This window comes from Enhydra lutris, unplaced genomic scaffold, assembly GCF_002288905.1.
Source record: "Enhydra lutris kenyoni isolate GAN:26980312 unplaced genomic scaffold, ASM228890v2 scaffoldscaffold5, whole genome shotgun sequence".
NCBI lineage: Eukaryota > Metazoa > Chordata > Mammalia > Carnivora > Mustelidae > Enhydra > Enhydra lutris.
In genome coordinates, this window is record NW_019154089.1 from 52583011 (window position 1) to 52603231 (window position 20221).

At 47.4% G+C, this 20221-nt stretch overlaps 1 protein-coding gene across 1 annotated transcript in view; it reads left to right on the forward strand.

Moving 5' to 3' along the window:
- Positions 1-20221, forward strand: part of LOC111141131 (A disintegrin and metalloproteinase with thrombospondin motifs 12-like) — a 291198-nt gene that overhangs the window by 253584 nt on the left and 17393 nt on the right. The window contains exons 19-21 of the mRNA XM_022493477.1: positions 2521-3645; positions 9742-9894; positions 19170-19346. Of these exons, the coding sequence (XP_022349185.1) occupies positions 2521-3645; positions 9742-9894; positions 19170-19346 (1455 nt within the window). The remainder of the gene's footprint in view (positions 1-2520; positions 3646-9741; positions 9895-19169; positions 19347-20221) is intronic.

Below are 20221 nucleotides of genomic sequence, written 5' to 3' on the forward strand. Positions count from 1 at the left end.
AAATTCTAAAAAATATGTATCTGTCCATCTGTTAACCCTAGGAAATCTAAATCTTAAAAAAGTCTAGCAATAAACCAGTGAGATGTGTGGGTAGCCACAGTATCTTCTAGATACATGTCGACAAGTACTTCACCCAGGCAGCTGCTCACCGGCTAGCTTCCCACAGACAGGTGTGTGTCTCTGTGCTTTATAAGCATTTCAAGTCAAGACAAACCAAAAGAAAAAAAATAATAAAGGAATGAAGAGAAAGAAAAGGAAAGCCAGAAAGCTTCCCGCCACGTAGCTGTCTACTCTGAGGTTTCTTGGAAAGAAAATATCCAAAGGGAGGTACACCTGCCGCTCGAAGACTATTGGCATCGTCTGGGACCTCTCTCAAGGATCAGCTCTCAAAACCCAGTCTGCTGAAGGCAAGCAGCGCAGAAATGTGTTCAGAGCCACGTGAAAAGTGTTTGATTGGCCACATCATTTTCCAAGGTGGAGATTTGAAAGCTCAAGGGGTTTGGATTAGAATGTAACAAATGGAGAAGCAGTGAGGAGGTCGAAGCAGACAGAGCTTTAAAGCACCTTCACACAGAAGAAGGCAGAAATACTGTAGTAAACCAGGAAAGTAACTGGCCCCGGCCTGCCCTTGCCAGGCTCCGCAGTGGGGTGAGCCCCAAATCCGCAGCTGAGCACGCTCTTGGCTGCCTGGTCTCCTGTGCTGACAAGCACGTCCTGCTTTTCAAAGGAGCTGATTGCACAGAGCTAGCAGACATCGGGGGGGAAATGATGCTTGACTAGAACAAAATAAAGGGGGATTTCCATGTATCTATATTATTTTCCCACAAAGAGGAAACTGAAAATAGGACTTGAGAAGGCAAGAAATTTAGGCTAAAAAATGCCTGAGCTCACAGAAGAATTTTCCCATTCCTGATCCCCCCCCGCCCCGCCCACAGGAAATAGTCACTTAACATATTTTAAGTGATCGATGTGTCCCAAGAACTAACCTGGAATTCAGTTCTGAATAAGAAACAGTTCCTGCCTTTGGGTAGCTTTTCAGAACGAGTTTGTATTCAAGAGATGAAATCAGTGGACGGGTACCTGTCTGGTATGCTGCCCTAGACTCCGTGGAGGCTTGAAACAGATCTGACTCTTACTCTGCCACTGACTGGCAACCTTTCAAGCAAGTCCCTGAGTCTCAGGTTCTCCTGTGGAACGTGAAATCCTAATTCCTGCCTTGAAAATCTCACAGGGCGGTCGTCAGTATCACACAGCCTCGTGGCTGTGAACCCGCTGAAATCTGCCAAGGATCACGCAGTCCCCATGCTCTAAAAAAACCCACTTTGAGGTCAGGAATATAAGACGGACACATGTGAAACAGCCCGTGAAGGCCCCTGGGTGGTTCATATTCAATGGCAGTATATTTGGTGGCCGACTTAAAATTGGAAAGAAAAGGCAAACATGGAACTATCTGGCAAAAGTAAAGATTATTCCAAACACCTAGAAATTTAGTGTGATGTAGCAAGTACGTGTGGTTTGCGGCGGCTGAGACTGACTGAGGAAATAAAGATTCTTTACCATGAGCCCTGAGGAAAGACTATCCTGTTAGGATTCCTCCAGAGTTTCTCCAGTTGCATGTGGCTTGGTGTGCCCTACAGAACGTGGAGGGGACACGGGGTGGGGGTACCAGCCATGGCCCCTCACATTGGCACCATGCCGTGGGAGTCACTCTTTGGAAAGGCTCTCTCTCTACTTCGATTACTTACACAGGATAAGTCCTGGATCTGTGTACATGTTGTGTACATGTGTGAGTGTGATGGTTGTCTACCTCTTACTCTGATTCCACGTGACAGAGTCAAGTGGAAATGTAGCCTGTGTGCCTGGGTGAGACTCTCTTAGTTACATTGGGTGTTTTCTTAATGAAAGGGGAAGGTTTGTTAATAGATTCCAGAAAATATGTAAACAGTTTATGTTAATTTAACAGCATCACAACCCAAGGAAAGATAATTTTACCATTTCTTAAAAAGAGCGGGTGAGGGACGCCTGGGTGGCTCAGTTGGTTAAGCGGTACTGCCTTCAGCTCAGGTCATGATCCTGGAGTCCCAGGACCCAGTCCCCATCGGGCTCCCTGCTCAGCAGGGAGTCGTCTTCTCCTGCTGACCTCTCTTCTTTCATGCTCTCTCTCTCTCTCAAATAAATAAATTTAAAAAAAAAAGAGCGGGTGACTCGCATGTATCATCGCACTTTCTGTGAATTCACTGTCCCGCCTTCAGAGTCCTGGCAGACTTCAGTTTTACTCTGTCACGTTTGTATGTTTAGTTTGTGAAGAGTAAACAGTTGGTCCCGAGCCCCACCTGGTCTCCAGGAGACACATATTTCCGTGGAGAACTGAAGGAGCTCAGAGACCAAATGTAAAAGTGGAAGAAAATGAGTCGGGCCGCACAGCTCTGTTTCATCAGGGCTGTTCTCACCCACTGTAAACCTGAGCCTGAGAACCGGTGCATCTTTCCCACTAATCTGACAGCCTTCTCTCTTTTCCAGTGTTCTGTCTCCTGCGGCGGGGGGGTGCGGATCCGCAGTGTCACGTGTGCCAAGAACCATAACGAGCCTTGCGATGTGACAAGGAAGCCCAACAGCCGAGCTCTTTGTGGCCTCCAGCAGTGCCCATCGAGCCGAAGAGTTCTGAAACCCCACAAAGGCCCAATTCCCAGTGGGCGAAATCTCCCAACATCTGAGCCAGACCCCCCGCAGCCCATCCCTCCAACTCCATCCAGTCCCAGAATGCTGAGCACGTCCACGGTGCCCGAGTCTATGAGCACCAGTGCTGGGGCTGTCAGCAGCCCCAGTCTGACCACAGTCTCTGGACAAGGAGACATGGATGCCAAATGGTGGCAGACTAGTTCACACCAAACTGAACCGGGTTCCCATTATGTCCTTTCCACCGGAAGTACTTCCCAGCCCATCCCCACTTCCTGGTCTTTGAGTAGCCAGCCAAACGAAGGGAATGTTCCCAATTCAGACCCTGGTCCTACCTCAGAGGGAGACTTTTTCACTACAACCATGAGTGGTTCTGATTTGCCATCTTCCAGTAAGCCTGTGATGTGGCAGGTGACACCATTTTACGATACCTTGACCAAAGAACCAGGGATAGAGATACACAGTGGCTCAGGGGAAGACAGTGAACAGTCTGAGATCAAAAACGAAAACAACTCTGTAACATGGACCAAAATCAGAGTAGCTGGAAAGGATACTTCAGTGGTGAGAAGTACAGAGATCCCCCTTGGACCTCCACCAACACCTTATCTCAGGGGGGCGTCCTTGTGGCCACCCTTCAGCACGGTGATGGAAGGTCTGCTGCCCAGCCACAGGCCTGCTACTCTCAAAAATGGTACACCTGGTGCGGAGGTGATGATCACTGAAAAGCCAGCAAACACTCCATTCCCTCTGGGAGGAGACCACCAGCCAGCACCATCGGAACATTCAGTCCGCCATAACCCTCCAGAACTTCCAGGCAGCGTGAATCTAACGCAGGGTTCCGGACCGGTCCTGACCAAGGAAGACGCAACAAGTCTGATTGCCGAGGGGTTTTTGCTCAATGCTTCTGACTACAGGGAGCTCTCGACAGGCGGGAGCCCAGCATACTGGATTGCTGGAAACTGGAGTGAGGTAGGAGTTCCATTTCTCACCCCATGCCCGACTCTGTAGGGAAATAGCTAGGATTGTGGCATTCTGGCGCAGATTTCACAATGGGCTTGTTTAAGATACAGCCCGATGTAGAAGAAAATGTGAAGCCATTGGATCCATGCCCTTCCTCTCTCCCTTCCTCCTCCCTAATTCCGAAAATGAGAGAGGGAAGAAAAACTCTCCAGGGAAGGAGGACAAATGTAGTGAGATAAAGTGAAAAGAACTCTGCACTAAGTCAGGAGGACTGGGCAAGCTAGCCGTGTTAAGAGCAGAGAACTCAGTCCACATTTTAGAAGCCGCTTTGTGGCAGTGCTGGTGTAGACCAAGAGCAACACGCCCCCAGGTGCGAACACCTGAGGAGCGCCTTAATGGACCTCAGGTGGCATTTCACTCAGAAAGCTGATGCTGGGACTCCAGATCTGTTAGGTAATCCTAATTGGGGTGGGAATCGAAGATAAAATTCCTTAAAAGTGTTCTCTAGTTCAGTGTTATCAAGGGATTACTTTTCTTGTTGGTCTGTTTGCTTGCATGAAAACCAAATCATTTTGGCTCATTAAAAGAATTAGAATATGGAAGAAGAAGAAAATAAATATGACGACAGAATGTTGGCCCCTGTTTTCAAGCTTCAGCATTTTGGCTGGATACTTGTTTTTCCATTTCTAGAACTAATTAATGTCCTTTGAAGCACCAAAATCATTTTTGCCCATTTGAATTTTGAATGCACAGGCTATAAGCTTGTTAAAATAATTTGACAACTCAGAAGAGGACTTTGTGGTAAAATAATCGCATGTTTAAATTAGTCAGCATTTTTATCACAACTCATGGCTCCTCTCCCTGGCCAAAGAGAAATGAAGTATTTGCTGCTAATATAACCGCTGTACATTTAATTTGTAAAGCATGTTATTTTTCAAACCACTTTCATATCTAGCTCTTATTTTCTCCTTTTGACAATCCTGAGGAGCAGGTAAGGTCTCATTTATGCCAATTTGCAATAGAGAAAATAAAGTGACTTGTCTAAGGACACAGCTGTCAATTGGAAGATGAACCTTCTAATTCCACTCTATTCCATTGGTTAAAAAAAAAAATACATTATTTCTGAGTAAAGTGAGGTGTACCTGTAAATTAAACCAAAATAAAAGTGTATATTAACTCAGATAATCATGGAGGCCAGAACTTAACTGATATGTTTTAATTATAATAAATCAGTCTATACTTGACTTATCACAAATGTCATCATTTGTCTTTGACAGAAGTAAACTGTCTTACTGAATACATCATAGCTCACCAAAAATTTGGCAACTGTGGTAAAGCAACTGAGAACTGTTAATTCCTGGTAGTTTGGCTAGAAAAAGGGTATTGGTCCACACTGCAGTTTTTCAGAGCTCCAAAAGGATATTACAAGAACAGAGTTCAACATTTGGCAGAAATTCTCTTTGTGGCAGGGTTTGGTGCCTGCCCCTTTTATACATCTTTTGAGACCATTTTTTTTTAATTTTTAAAAAATATTTTATTTATTTGACAGAGAGAGACATAGCAAGAGAGTGAAGACAAGCAGGGTCAGTGGGAGAGGGAGAAGCAGGCTTCCCACCGACCAGAGAGCCCGATGTGGGGCTCGATCCCAGGACCCTGGGATCATGACCTGAACTGAAGGCAGATGCTTAACAACTGAGCCACGCAGGCGGCCCGACAAAATATTTTAACACACAGAATTGTCGGAGAGGATGAGGACTCAGGATGAAAACTTTGGTTTTCGCTGTGGCTTTTTTATTCTGTCCACTTCATTTTTTTTTTTTAAGATTTTATTTATTTGTTAGAGAAAGCGTGCACACAAGCAGGGGGAGTGGCAGGCAGAGGGAGAAGCAGGCTCCCTGCTGAGCTACAAGCCTGATGTGAGACTCAATGCTAGGACCCTGGGATCATGAGGTGAGAAGAAGGCAGAGGCTTAACCCACTGAGCCACCCAGGTGTCCCTATTCCGTCCATTTCTGAAGCTATTTCTTTTAGGATGGCCTCTCAATTACCCCATTGAGATCAGTCTTCCCCAACCCCTGTAAAAACCCAGACAGTTTTCCAAGTCAGTGTCACCTAAGCATCTCTGTCATCTCCTCTTTATTTCCTGTTAGTTCCGGGGCCAGGTGTTTCTAATCTAATGGCAGGAGGCACGTGGAGAAGATGAGATGCTTCTGTTTGTTGCAGTGATGGATGGAGGGGGCCACTACCCACAGTGAATATCTGAAACCCAAAGATGGTAAAACCCTGTGACATTCAGGGAGGTCTCTTATAAGGAAGGAATGCCCCGTCCAGAATGCCAGTAGTGCCCCAAACGTCAGTTACTGTTCCCGGCCCCTTGCTGGTCTGCGCACCCCCCGTCTCTCCCTCAGCAGTGCTTCCCACACATCATCACAAGAGACGTAAGCCTGCTGAGTCAGTCTTCTGCAGGAATTTGCTAATCATTCCAAACTCCTGCTCACAGATCTTTCCTGTCTCCTGCCCGCTCAGTCTGTTTCTGTTTTTCCCTCTGCCTTGAATTTCCTTCCCCTCTTCCTCTACCCTTGTAAATCCCTCCCCCCTTTCTTCAGGACCAAACTTTGAGCTGCTTCTTCCAAAAAGGCCCTCCTGATCCTTAAGATTGGCAGTAATTTCTAAAGTTCCTTATCATTTGATCCGAAATTGCTCTCACCGTGTCCTCCCACTTTCTGCCCTGAGTGGAAGGGCTCCCCATTGTACACAACACATTCCTCAGATGGTGACATTAAAAATTAAAGAATGGTTATAAAAACCCATTTAACACTGTCAACAGGCATATAGCTTGAAACCAGACTTTCTGGGCTGGAATCCGGGCGTGGCCACTCACTGTCCATGTCCTCACATGCTCAGGTTCCCCTTCTGTGTAACGAGGATAGTGACAATGCCCAACTCAAAGATCGTTAGCGGGGAAGAGGACTAACTATGTGTAAGGTACTCGGGAGCGTATGGGGCACGTAGGGAGCCCCCAGCCAGTGTTTGCTCTGGAATCTGTTCACAGAGCAGAAAACCTAGCCACTCTGCAGTGTGCGTGTGTGGCACTTCCGTGGTCAGAAAATCACGTCCCACTGAATCACCCCATCGTCCGGTCAGATCCCCCGGGCCAAGCAGTTACTCGTCAGCGGTGCAGTTGTGTAAACCGATGCAACACAACGATTTTCCAGAACCATTCGTGGCAGTTTTCACGTGATTCTAATGCAGCCCTCCTTGTTAGTTCCAGCTCTGAACATCCCGAAACCTGCTCCTTGACCTAGGACATCGGTGGCCACACGGCCACTAGCTGTAACAAGGATGGAGGTTTCCAGGACAAAGTGAAGTCCCTTGCCTCCTCACAGTCCTCCTTTCTTGTCTACTCCCCCACTCCCAGTTTGAAACTAATACAAGTGACCGTTGATGGAGCCCCATCCCCCTTTTACTGTGTTCCATGATTTTCCCCACGTCAGCTTTCGCTTTGCACTGTTGTTGGCTGCCTCCGTAGAAACTGTCAAAAAGGAATTCAGTGTCTGTTCCTGGGATCAGAAACAGGCAGGACTAATGTCAGAGCCCCAGAGACAACACGCATTTATTTGCCACACAATTATGGTTCAAAGAATCCTAGACATCACTTGAGATTTACCACATTTTCACTACCCTGGGAATTCCATCTCACTAGGCCCTTTCCTGGGTTTGGGCAAATGTATTTTTCTCTCTGTCATATATGAAATTAACAACAGTGACGTGGCCTTGAATGTGGCTTCTATCTCTGTGCCCCAGATATCCAGAAAGTGGACTTACAATTTTGACCTCGCAGCTGTGTTATGTTTAACAGGTAACATTTGTAGGGTCCTGACCATGGGCATGAATGTCTGTGGTCCTAATGTTATCACCAGTTTTACAGGCTAGGGGGTTAGGAAACTGCAGCAGATCACACGACTGGCTAACTGCAGAGCTCTCATTGTACCCCGAGTCTCAGAAGGCGAGAGAAATTGTAGGAAAGGTACCTGTTATAGTTGTATCAGTGTCTATTACTACAATAATGCCAGGTGACAAACCACCACAAAACCCCAGAGTTGTGTTCATGAGTCTGTGGGTCAGCTGGGAGGTTCTGATGATCGGGCCTGAGCTCAAGGATCTCAGCTTCACCCGAGGGTGGGCTGTAGGAGGGCTGGTCTCAGGTGGCCTCAGTGGGGTCACCCAGTTCTGTGTCACATGAGCTCTCATCCTCCAGGAGGTGAGCCTGGTTTCATTCTCATGGCAGAGACAGGTCCAAGACAGAGAACTGAAATTAGCATGTCCTCTTGAGAACTGGTACGTCATATGGTGGTTTTTATTGGCCAAAGAAAGTCACAAGAGCTTCCTCAATTCAAGAGCTGGGGGGTTATATCCCACTGCTTGATGAGAAGAGCTGCCAAGTCCCGTTGCAGAGAGAGAGCATGGCGTGTCCTGTGTGGGCCACCAGGGCCATTATCTCATGACAGTGGTCCAGGCTCTATCACACACCTGCGTGATGCAGCACAACAGAGATGTTAGGGACTTAGGTGTGTACCAAATCCTAAAGAACTTAAAGCTGGAGGAGACCTTACATCCATAAATGAACCGGTTGGAAAAATGATGCCCTAGGCTGTGTTCTCCTCTTCCCTCTCTGTGATTCTGTGGTAGAGTCGTCTACCCAGAGCCTGTGTCATGTCACACATACGTCCAACAAGAGAGTCTGCCCAATGCGACACACAAGATTATATGGAGGATGAAATAGCAGCAAGAGAAAAGTAAGGCTGGTTTTTATTTACAGCTCATCAAAAGGAGCTTTCAAAGATGTCCTAAATGGAACTTCTACACTTTTTTTTTTTAAATAAGCCCAGAGCTGTGTTTTACACGTGTACATAGAGCCCCACCCCCATTCTGAGAGTGGACAGGGGAGAAGGGATGCAAGAAAAATCAGGTATACGGAAGAATAAGCACACAGAATAAAGGAAAGGGGGGGTATAGCTTTCAAGGTGACCCCAGGCTAAACTTAAGGTATTCAAGAATTACGAATAAATAACAACATCATTTGAGGAAAAGACTGTACATACATTACCAGAGTGCAAGTGGTGAAAAGCACCGGGCTGTAACATCTTTGTGACCCCCAAGCCCGATCTGAGGACCCACGGCGTCAGCAGCACCTGGGAGCTGGTTGGAGACGCAGAATCTCCAGCTCCACCCAGCCCTGCTGACTCAGCGCCTACCTTCAGCAAGGAGCCCAGGTGATGCACGCGGACACTGACATCCCAGAGGAACTGCTCTCACAGACCGTGTACAGCAGTTTGGAGGTGGGGAGCCCTAGGCTCACTCCTCGTTCAAGCCAGCTCTTCGAGCTTCATGGGGCTTTTTGGGCACCATGACAATACCTGTCTACCCACGGATTTGTCATGGAGAGAGGAAGTGACATAAGGTCACCGAGGTGTTCGACCAGGCTGCTGGGTAGATCAGACACCCTCTGTGAACGGACATCCTCGGGGTGATATGTGGGGGCAGTCTGCCCGCAGTCCCTAGACAGTCCCGCCGGGATGATTTTTAAAGAGAAGCAAATCCCCCTCCAATCAGCTTTTCTTCTCCTGTGCTGATCAGGGATTCTCATCCAGCCTGTTTTATTAGAATCACCTGGGGCATTTCTTTTCTTTTCTTTTTTTATTTTTTAGGATTTTATTTATTTATTTGATAGAGAAAGAGAGCGAGCACAAGCAGGGGGAGTGGCAGGCTGAGGGGGAAGCAAGCTCCCCAACAAGAAGGGAGCCCAATGTGGGACTCGATCCCAGGGTGCTGGGATCATGACCTGAGTGGAAGGAAGACATTTAACGGACTGTGCCACCCAGCACCCCCCACGCCAGGGCATTTCTTTTTGCACTGATGCCTAGACCCTACCCAGGGTGATTCACATTAATTTGTCTAGGGCGGGCCCCCAGCACCGGTATTTTTGTAAAAAGTTCTGCACCTAGGTGAGCTTCCAAGACAGAACTCCTGACTGCAGGGTGTGGTGGGGCATGTCTGAGAAAGACACCCTCAGCCTCTGTCCTCTCTGTCCCCCTCCCCGCCGCAGTGTTCCACCAGCTGTGGGCTGGGGGCCTACTGGCGAAGCGTGGAATGCAGCACCGGGAGGGACTCTGACTGTGCCGCTGTCCAGAAGCCCGACCCCGCTAAGAGGTGCCACCTCCGTCCCTGTGCCAGCTGGAGAGTGGGGAACTGGAGCAAGGTGAGTGACCGGCCCCGCGGTGTTCTGGAAGGGACAGCCTAGGTGCGTGTCTCCTCCCTTCTGCCCTTTTCTCTGATAGGACTTGGAGGAGTAAATCCTGGGCATCCCCACAGGCCCCCTTGAAGTTGCACAACAGTCTTTGAACACGCACAGAGTTCGAGTAACCCACATGTTTTCACCTGCCTGTCTTTTGCCTTCTCAGATAAACTGGAATAAAACCTTAAATTAGTGTCATGGATTGCTTGTCCAGTATGCCACATTGTTTCTCAAGGACTCACATGTAGCCTTCTAATGAGAGTTAGACAGCATCCCACGTATCATGACGTCATGACTCAGCAGCTGCTCACAAAGCAAGTGTGCTCTTTCATTGCCAGACCCCAAAGGAGAAGAAAGCTGAGACATAAAGAAAAAAATCAGTCTTTCAAAGTGTATTTCCCATACAGATCTTTTTGAAGAGTGGTTTTACTGTCTCTGCTGATCTGGCTGTGGTTACTCATTTTGCTGTGCTGTCTGTATGGTCCCTTGTGAAAGACCATCAGGCTTTGGGATTCTTTGGCCTTGGTGCTTTGGGGCACTAACCAGGCCCAGCCCGGGCTGGGGCTGAGCCAGGCACAGGAGGATATGCCCGGGCTCTGAGACACCTGTCAGTGGTGGGGCTGACAGCTGATCGGCAGGAGGAGGGGAAGAGGTGTGAGCTGGGCGCGTACCTTCTGTTTGCCAAGCACGCCCCATGCTAGCATGTCCTATGGGCCCCATCTTCTCTCTGGGGAGCCAGTTTCTCCACACAGCTGAGACACAGAAGGGGAAAGAAAGAGCTACCCAGAAGTCTGGAGAGGCTGGTGAGCCTTGTAAATGTTAGCACCATCATCCAGTATTGAGCTCCTGTTCCCAGACAAGCAGGACCACCAGGTGTCTCGCAGGACATCTCTGGTTCTGGAGGACTTATCTGGAAGACTAGAGTGTGCAGCATCATTTATCTCCTTTAGGCCCCTTCTTGCAAAGTGAGGCTCCAATTTTGGAGAAGAAAGGGAGAGTAGGGTTACTCCTTCAAAGATTACCATACATCCCTTTGATATCTGCCACCCTCCCTCTCTTCTGCTTTCATGTCATTTTCCTTTCAAGAAGGCATGCTGGTTCTTTCTTCTTTATCCTCCAACTCATAACAAACTCAAGATCCAACGAAGACCAAATGCTTTGCTAAAGTTTCTCTTCCACATCCAACACAATCCCAAGAGACATTTTATATCCCTGACCTGGCCAAATGTTGAGCAGTCCTAATGCCCCGCTTTGCTATTACTGGGAACAGTCCTTCCCTCAGAAATTGCATGGCTTGAAGAAAGGACAGATGTGCGAAATTGCTCACACTTTCAAAAAGGCACTCCAGTGAAAAGTACCAGGAATTCTAGCTTGTGAAAAACCCTGAATGAGAGATCCAGAAGCCCTTCTCTGGGCTCAGATCTCCCGAGGAAAGCCCTGCTCTGCCAGCGCATACCTCCCTTGTCCGTCCCTGGGTGTGCCCTGTCATGGCCGGGAGGGCTGCGGGGCTATGTACACCCCCTGCAGTGCGGTTGGTTCTAGTGTTTTCCTGGGAGCTCTCTCATTATCACCAAGCCTGCCAGAATGTGATAACTACCACATGCAGGATTGGTCCTCCAAGTTACCCCATTCCTCCCACTCGAGAGATACTAGAGAGAGATATCTCAGGATACTAGATAAACCTTGTCAAAGACGTGGCTTAACCACTGACAGCCTATTGCCCTGACTTCTTTGTTTCTGTTATTATGGGTCTTACACACCTGACTTCCATTTTTCCCAGGCATGTTGATTTAGATTTTATCTTAAATTTTGAGGAGTAAGTATAATTCCTTCTTAACTACCACATTATTAACCAGTTCATATGGAGGTCTGAATTCCAAATCATGTACTAGGAAAGACTCGAGGGCTTCTTCATTTCACTGTTCTAGTTTGAAACTCTTTCAGAGGCAAATCTCCAAAACCTAGAGTAGGAGCGTAGGTACATTTTTTGCCTTTAATTGTCCAGATGGTTTAGATTCTGCCCTGTTGATGGTTTGCCTTTTCACAGATGCTTTCTCAGAGGGAAGAATTCCAATTTTACCTTGAATCTTTGGCATTATCCCCCAAGTCTCCACCATCCCCCCATCCACAGACACTGAATTCTCATAGAACTGTGCCCCTGATGCCTCGGGGTCACTCAGCAGCAGTCCCCCCTTGCTTTGTGATGGCTGTGTGAGTTGTGGTGGTTTTACGGACTTCCGTCTCCAGCACTGTGCAGCTCCCTGATGAAGCCCGGTACAGCTGCTGGGGACAGGCTCCCCCCGGGTGTAGAGTAGAGTAGGAGTCTGTGTTCAGCCCTCTGCCTTTGCATGTCTAGAAGCGGTCTTTCAGCATGGCTTGCTTCCCCTTCATGCATCAGTCTGTCTGAAGCAAAGTTCAAGTCGTAGTTCTCGGGTTTCTCCAAGAGGCATGCTTGGAAAGACCGTTCTGAGAATTGCATCCTGAAAGCGGTGCTGGGCAGTGGACGAGACCCGTGTGGGTTGGCAGCCCCGCTCTGTCATGACCAGCATGTGACACTAGTGTATTCACCTTAGAAACTGTGCTTCTCTCACCTCTGAGAAATAAAATGGATGCTATTGCCTCCACTTACCTCACAGAGTTGTTACAAGGGTCAGAAAAGAGAGTGTTTGTGAAACAACTTTGTAAATGGCGGAAGACTATTCAGGGGAAATCCTGGGCCAACTTTGAGCTCCAGATGAAAGTTAGGACTGGCCCTTAGGTGCTTCCTAACCTCTGGCTTCCTGGACTTGGGCCAGAAAGCTTATAGACAGGTGACAGCAGAGAAAGTTCTGTCAACAGAAGGACTGGCTGGAGCAGGTGTTTACTCCCCTGGATGAAGCAGACAAGGTGCTCAAAGTGTGTGTGAACTTTGGAGAACTTGACCTAGCCTGGGTCCCAGCACTCTCCGGATACTATCATGTGCCCAGCATTACACAAGAGCTGCTTTAGGTAATCAAGTCCATTTTCATCCAGCACAGGACTTTCTTTATAATTCCCACTGAGGAAACTGAAAGCTCAGGGTGTTTAAATCACTAACGCTTGATCACACAGCTGTTACCAAACACTCCCGGTTTTAAGAAACCATCAACAGGGGGACACGTCATCTATTTAATGACAGCTTTTCAGGAAGAAGGGGAACACTACACAATAAATATATACATCAGTTGTAAGACGCATGCCAATTTCAGGGCATTAAAATTTGTAGGAGGAAACAAAAGAGAGTGTCGTCATGCAGGAAATTTAGGAAGTGACAAAATGGGTTTGAAAAGCTTCCATTGGGTTTGACCCCAAAGCGATGCTCACCCACCGCCCCACTCACCGCCTGGTGGAACATCTTGATGCCTGCCCCTTCTGAAGTTTTGTAAACTGGTGGTTTGACAGGCCTTTTCTTTGCTTTCTGAGAACAAGCATTTCCCTTTTCATAGTTAAGTTGTAACGGATCTTGATTATTTCTGAAATGAATCAGAAACGTTTTTACATTTTTTTCTTGGAATGTTCTGTTTTCCCTCCTCGGCAGTGTTGCCATTTTATTTTTGCAGCCTTTGACTTTTGCTGGAAAATGAGAGAAAGTGGCAGCCTTTCCTTATGGCCGTGGGTTTCATTTTTTTTTTTTTTTTAAGATTTCATTTATTTATTTGACAGACAGAGATCACAAGTAAGCAGAGAAGCAGGCAGAGAGAGAGGAGGAAGCTGGCTCCCTGCTGAGCAGAGAGCCCAATGCAGGGCTCCATCCCAGGACCCTAGGATCATGGCCTGAGCTGAAGGCAGCAGCTTTAACCCACTGAGCCACCCAGGTGCCCTGTGGCTGTGGGTTTCAAATATTTGCTAATGTATTTTTTTATCACTAGTATTCCTGTCTCATTCTTCTTCTTGCCTTTGTGTTTATTAGAATTTACAGATTGTCAATGGCGTTGCTACATTTTTTTAGATCTGAATTTTTAGAAATAAATTTAGTAGGGAAAGAGCCCCTTTCTTGCTAAATACAGACCACCCCCAACTTTGATATATATCATGTTCACAGGAATGTATATTACAGTCCAATGTGCAAAAGTCAAAACTTAGACTTGCATGTTATAAGGGATTCTCTGTCCCCAGAAAGCAAAAATTGAGTAGCAGGAAGATCATTATATACTAAGAATTGCTGCCTTTATTTTAATCTTGATATAATTTGTTATATGTCTGAGCCGTTCCATTCTCTTAGCCCCGCCAAAGGTTTTAGATTAAGGGATCCCTAAAAAATAGAGGAATGAGAATGAGTTAGAAACATTTAGGAGCACAGGAAGCATGAGCCTAAGACCACCCAAGACCCCTATGGGGCTCTCCATGATGGCCCTGCCCATCTCTGTCCACCCCGGCTCTTTGCCCTAGCATTCTGATCAGCTTGCCGATCCCAAGTGAGCCTTGTTTCATAGCACTCTGCCTCCTTACATACCATTCTCTCCATTTGATTGTTCCCCACCCTCTTTTGCCAGCCGAGTGAGCGCCTACTTATCCTATATGCTTCAGCTCAAACTTCAGCTCCTTTATTTAGACCTTTCCTGACCTCGTCAGATGAAATTGCCCACCTCCTCCATTGTGCCCTCACTAGATCGTGAGCAACTCATGATGTGATATTTATATTAAATAGAGCCTTTATTCCTCCATCTCATTTATGTCACTCTCCCCTCCTGTTGGATTGGAATATAGAGCCTGGAACATAGAAATGCCCAATAACTGGAAGGGACGTGGGGGTGGCATGGGAGAAGAGATGGAAGGAAGGATGAATTTTGGTGCTGTTCCACTTAGAATTTTTGGAATGAACTATTTAATCTTAAGGGTCTTAGGAAACTGTTCAGCATAAGGAAAGGAACAGGAATGAATTTTTTTTTTTTTTTTTTTGGTATCCCAATTTAGTATTTAGTTCAACTTGGAAAGCAAGTAAGTATTCTGAAATCAGAACAGAATACAAATGCAGTGACCCCATACTTCACACCACTCCAGAATGTTGGGATAGTCTAATCATCTCGTCTATCCTTCTTTCCACACCAGTGGAGAAACAGAGGCTGAGAGACGAGAAGTGGTTAACCCACACTAAGGTAGCCCCTTGCTGTCAGGGTCACACCTGAGTGCAGTCTTCCGACCTCCCAGCCCTGTGCTCGAGCATCTCATGGTTCCTGACTGAGTACTCTGTGTGAGTCCAGCACAGAACGAGTATCATGATGACTTCACACATCAAAAACAACACTAGCCATCAGGGAGATTCAAATTAAAACCACATTGAGATACCACCTTACAACAGTTAGAATGGCCAAAATTAGCAAGACAGGAAACAACATGTGTTGGAGAGGATGTGGAGAAAGGGAAAGCCCCTTACACTGTTGGTGGGAATGCAAGTTGGTGCAGCCACTTTGGAAAACAGTGTGGAGATTCCTCAAGAAATTAAAAATAGAGCTCCCCTATGACCCTGCAATTGCACTACTGGGTATTTACCCCAAAGATACAGATGTAGTGAAAAGAAGGGCCACCTGTACCCCAATGTTTATAGCAGCAATGGCCACGGTCACCAAACTGTGGAAAGAACCAAGATGCCCTTCAACAGACGAATGGATAAGGAAGATGTGGTCCATATACACTATGGAGTATTATGCCTCCATCAGAAAGGATGAATACCCAACTTTTGTATCAACATGAATGGGACTGGAAGAGATTATGCTGAGTGAAATAAGTCAAGCAGAGAGAGTCAATTATCATATGGTTTCACTTATTTGTGGAGCATAACAAATAACATGGAGGACAAGGGGAGCTGGAGAGAAGAAGGGAGTTGAGGGAAATTGGAAGGGGAGGTGAACCATGAGAGACCATGGACTCTGAAAAACAATCTGAGGGTTTTGAAGGGGCGGGGGGTGGGAGGTTGGGGGAACCAGGTGGTGGGTATTAGAGAGAGCACGGATTGCATGGAGCACTGGGTGTGTGAAAAAACAATGAATACTGTTACGCTGAAAATAAATAAAAAATTTAAAAAAAAATAGCAACACAAGGGAGAATTGTGATTTCATTCTGTCTCTGCCAGTGGCCCCTGTAAGCTAAGGGTGCTACACCTTGAGCTGAGGTGCTAATCAGAAAATGGGACCATTTGATCCAAGGAGGGCACTGGCCAGGTTTTGTTTTCATTAGTCTGACTCTTGTGCTCAGTCTGGTCCACAGGCGCCAGGTTAGGAAACCATGAATCCAAATGACCTTCCTCTAGGGCAAGAAGAAAATGAACATAATAATTGGCATTCATCATACAAGGCAAAACAGCTTTAGGAATGGAGCGGTTTAATATCCTGCCCCTTCTCTGTTGCTAACTGAACAAGAAGCCGTTTTGAAAATGGAATGAAAGTCATAGATTTAGTGAGGGTCTTTCTTCCCTTGTTACTTACGTCAGCATATTAATAAAGTTCATTTCCCATTGACTGTGAATAACAAAAGGGAAATGCTAATTTGAAAATTAAATTTTGGAATAACAGATTACAACAGCAAATTAAAAAAGGAAAATAAAATCCCATTTCATACTTAACTCTTATAAAATTCCCTTGTCCTAATAAAGATCCCTGTTGCTTTACTACATGTTCTTTCCCAGAAATCTGTTTTGTCAAACAAAGGGCTGCTTTGTGTGGAAATTATTAACATGTTTCCTCATTTGTTCTGTGGCTGATTTCAAACTGGCAGTTACTTTTTCCTTTGTGTACTTATTACATGGCAGGAAAGTGAGGGGTTTTTTAAAAATATATTAATTTATTTAAGAGAGATAGAGAGAGAAAGCTCATGAGTGATGGGGAGGGGCAGAGGGAGAGGGAGAAGTAGGCTCTCCCTGCTCAGCAGGAGACTCGATCCCAGGAGACTCCATCCCAGGACCCCGGGATCATGGCCTGAGCTGAAGGCAGATGTTTAACTGTCTGAGCCACCCAGGCACCAAGAAAATACGGTTTTTATTTTATTTTATTTGTGTGGGGGGGGGTTATTATTTGGCAAGTGTTGATTATTTCTAAGAAGCTAAACATTCGATTTATGGAAGCATTAGAGCATCAGTCTGTTCCTTGTCACATGGGCCAGCATCTTTCTATGTGACAGCCCAAGGTTGAAGTCAGGTGACTTGGTACAATGTGCAGGTGGCAGAAGGGAAAACTGTACTGAAAGTTTTGAGGAATTTTCTTTCACCATCCCAAACCCTGCAATTAGGGTTATTCCACCATAGCCAGAAAGAGCATAATTATTCACTATGTAGAGAGGGGCCAAATGTACCTAGAGCAATGGACACACTTTCTTGCTGGTACATTCTCTCAGCCAAGACTGCTAATGAGATCATAGCTGGAGGACGGGAAGGGTAAAGACACTTTTCATCCCCACAGCAACCACATGTCTCTTTAGCCTCCCGGAAACTCCCGGCTTACCCATTTCTCCAAATCTGTGCATGCGTTCAGCAAACCTGTGTGGACCATCCGTGCGATGCCTGGCCCCATGCCGGGTGCTCAGGACGCAGTGGTAACCAGAGCAGATAGGGTTCCAATTTCATGGCAGTGAGAGTGTAAGAAAAAGGACACACAGAGTGAGTAAAAATTGTTCCACATTTCAAGTTCTTGTGATAGAAACAGATAAGGAGCTGAGAGACATAAGAAGAGGGAGAGTCTCCTTTGGATAAAGGCTTTCTAGGAAGCCTCTCTGAGGAGAGGACATTTCAACTGAGGCCTAAAAGGAAGAGCAGTAGCAGATAATGTGAAGGGTAGAGGGAGGAACATTTGGGACATAAGGACAACAGGGAGATATTCTTTTTTTTTTTTTTTATAAAGATTTTATTTATTTATTTGACAGAGAGAGAGATCACAAGTAGGCAGAGAGGCAGACAGAGAGCGAGGGGGAAGCAGGCTCCCTGCTGGGCAGAGAGCCTGATGTGGGGCTCGATCCCAGGACTTTGAGATCATGACCTGAGCTGAAGGCAGAGGCTTAACCCACTGAGCCACCCAGGTGCCCCCAGGGAGGTACTCTTAACCCACAGAGAGTCTGGGGGAAAAGCGCTGAGGAGCACAGGGGTCTGTTTCCATCCCTCCTACCTCGGGTCCTCAACTGAGTGTGGGGTGTGACAAGACAGGCCAGGCAAGGACAGGACTAGGAGAGACCAGAAGATGGGGGCAAGATGAATGGAAGGGATCAGTAGACACTAATATTCTGAAGACACCAGAGATCATGTCTTGGAAGCTTGAGTTCTGATCAAGTATAACGCAGGTGGAGGATGGAGTAGCTTCCAGAATCCAAGAGGTCAGGGAGTAGGTCTGCTTCTGAAGAGGCCGTGTCAGCTGTGGTTTAGGGGATGGGACCCTAGTGCGCCAGTGTTACCATGACGTTAAAGAGTCAGCAGCGTGCCGGTGAACCGTGCTCTTTCCTGAGACACAGCAGGCCATGGGGGCTGCCATGCAAGGTGTGGGCCTATGGGGGGGGGGGCTGTGAGGAGGGCCTCATGATGGCTTTCCGTGAACCTGTGCCGAACAAATGCTCAGTGAAGAAGGCAGGGGGTGTCGGCTGTGGGAGGAAGGATGGCAGTAGAGACAAGGTCACTCCTGTGAGCAAAACCACTGGGCAGTTACTCCAGTCATTTCCCTCATTCAGGCCTTTCACATGTCCAAGGGTGACCCATCCTGCCTTCAGAGTCACAGAGCAAACAGGTTTTTGGCAGGATTCTGAGGGAGATGTGGGTATGGCTTGGCAGAGTCGTCCCCTCCTGGGCAGCCTCATCTACCCAGGATGACTCCACACCAGAGAGTCGGGCGACCCACTGAGGCAGACGCTGTGCCAGTAGACACCCGACCCCAGGGTCCATGATCTTCACCACAGCCCTGGGAGACACAGTTATATCCCGGTTTCCAAGTATGGCGCCTGAGGCTCAGAATGTTTCTGAGACTTGCCCAACAGCTCATGACAAGTGAGTGACAGAACAGAACTTGCCACTCAGTTCCTATAAGTCCCTGCCTGTGTTTTCTAAGACGGGTGGCCCCATGTTTGGGAGCTGCTTGGGTGACTTCCTCTCCAAGGCCTGTGAGGGAAGCAGGTCACTTGAGCTAGACTTGCCCCTTCTTCATGCCTGGAAGCCTGGAACTTCATGGTTCTCTGCAGAAGCCCCCTGGAATTCAGGGGAATGGAAGCCTGACATCAGGGACTCGCGTAACCCCCTTGTCTCCTCCATGCAGTGCTCCAGAAACTGCAGCGGGGGCTTCCAGATCCGGGAGATTCAGTGTGTGGACAGCCTGGACCAACGCAGCCTGAGGCCGTTTCACTGCCAGTTCCTGGCCGGCATTCGTCCCCCACTGAGCGTGAGCTGCAACATGGAGCCCTGCGAAGAGTGGCAGGTGGAGCCCTGGAACCAGGTACGGCCTCCACATACGTCATTCCCAGCCCCGGCCAGCGTCAGTCTCTGTGTTACCTTGCGAGTCTAGAAGTCAGGGGAGGCCGCATGTGTCTTGTGACAATGACCAGCCTCCAGTCAGTGGCCCCACACTGTCCACACAGGAGGTCGAACAGGTCAACTTGAAGACTACATTGTGTGGTTTCAGCTGTGACAATTCAGCGTTTTAGCACAACCCAGTCTCACAGTGGATATACTGGGCAGAACTGGGGTCCGTGTCAGGGAGATGCTCACAGACCACTCTGATGAGAGCCCCTGAGGGCAGAGCCTCCCATGCCTCTGCTAGGCCTCTGGGGTTGAGCTGGGGGTCATGGCCAGCTCCTTCCCACACACAGTGTATTTTAGGGTTCCACCTCTCAGTTCAATACCCAGATCACTGTTCACACAAATAAAAGGAAGTGTATTTGTGCCTGTGTGTGCCCTCTGCTTTGTGAGGGCCCAGGTTCCTCTGGGTCTTTGTCCTACTTCAGCACATGAAAGTGAAGTGACTGCTCTTCCGTGAAGTATGATGATTCGTTTGCTAGTAGATAAATACCACGACAGCTCCAGACAGCTCCCAGCCTTATCCATGCATGGTAAGAAGAAGAGAAAAAAGGAACCCAGCATATTTGGAGTATGTCTGTGGGCTAGGCGTTTTGCCTGTGATACGTGGTGTAACACTCACAGCGACCCGAATGGTAGGCTTTATTACTTCCATGGTGCAGGTGAAGAAACTGAGACTCAGAGATTAAGAAATTTACATGAGTTCACACAACTAGAAAATAAATGGTGGGTTATTAGTTTCGGCACAAGGCAGACTCCAGTGCCTGTGTTCTTTCTATCACAGAAATCCGCCCA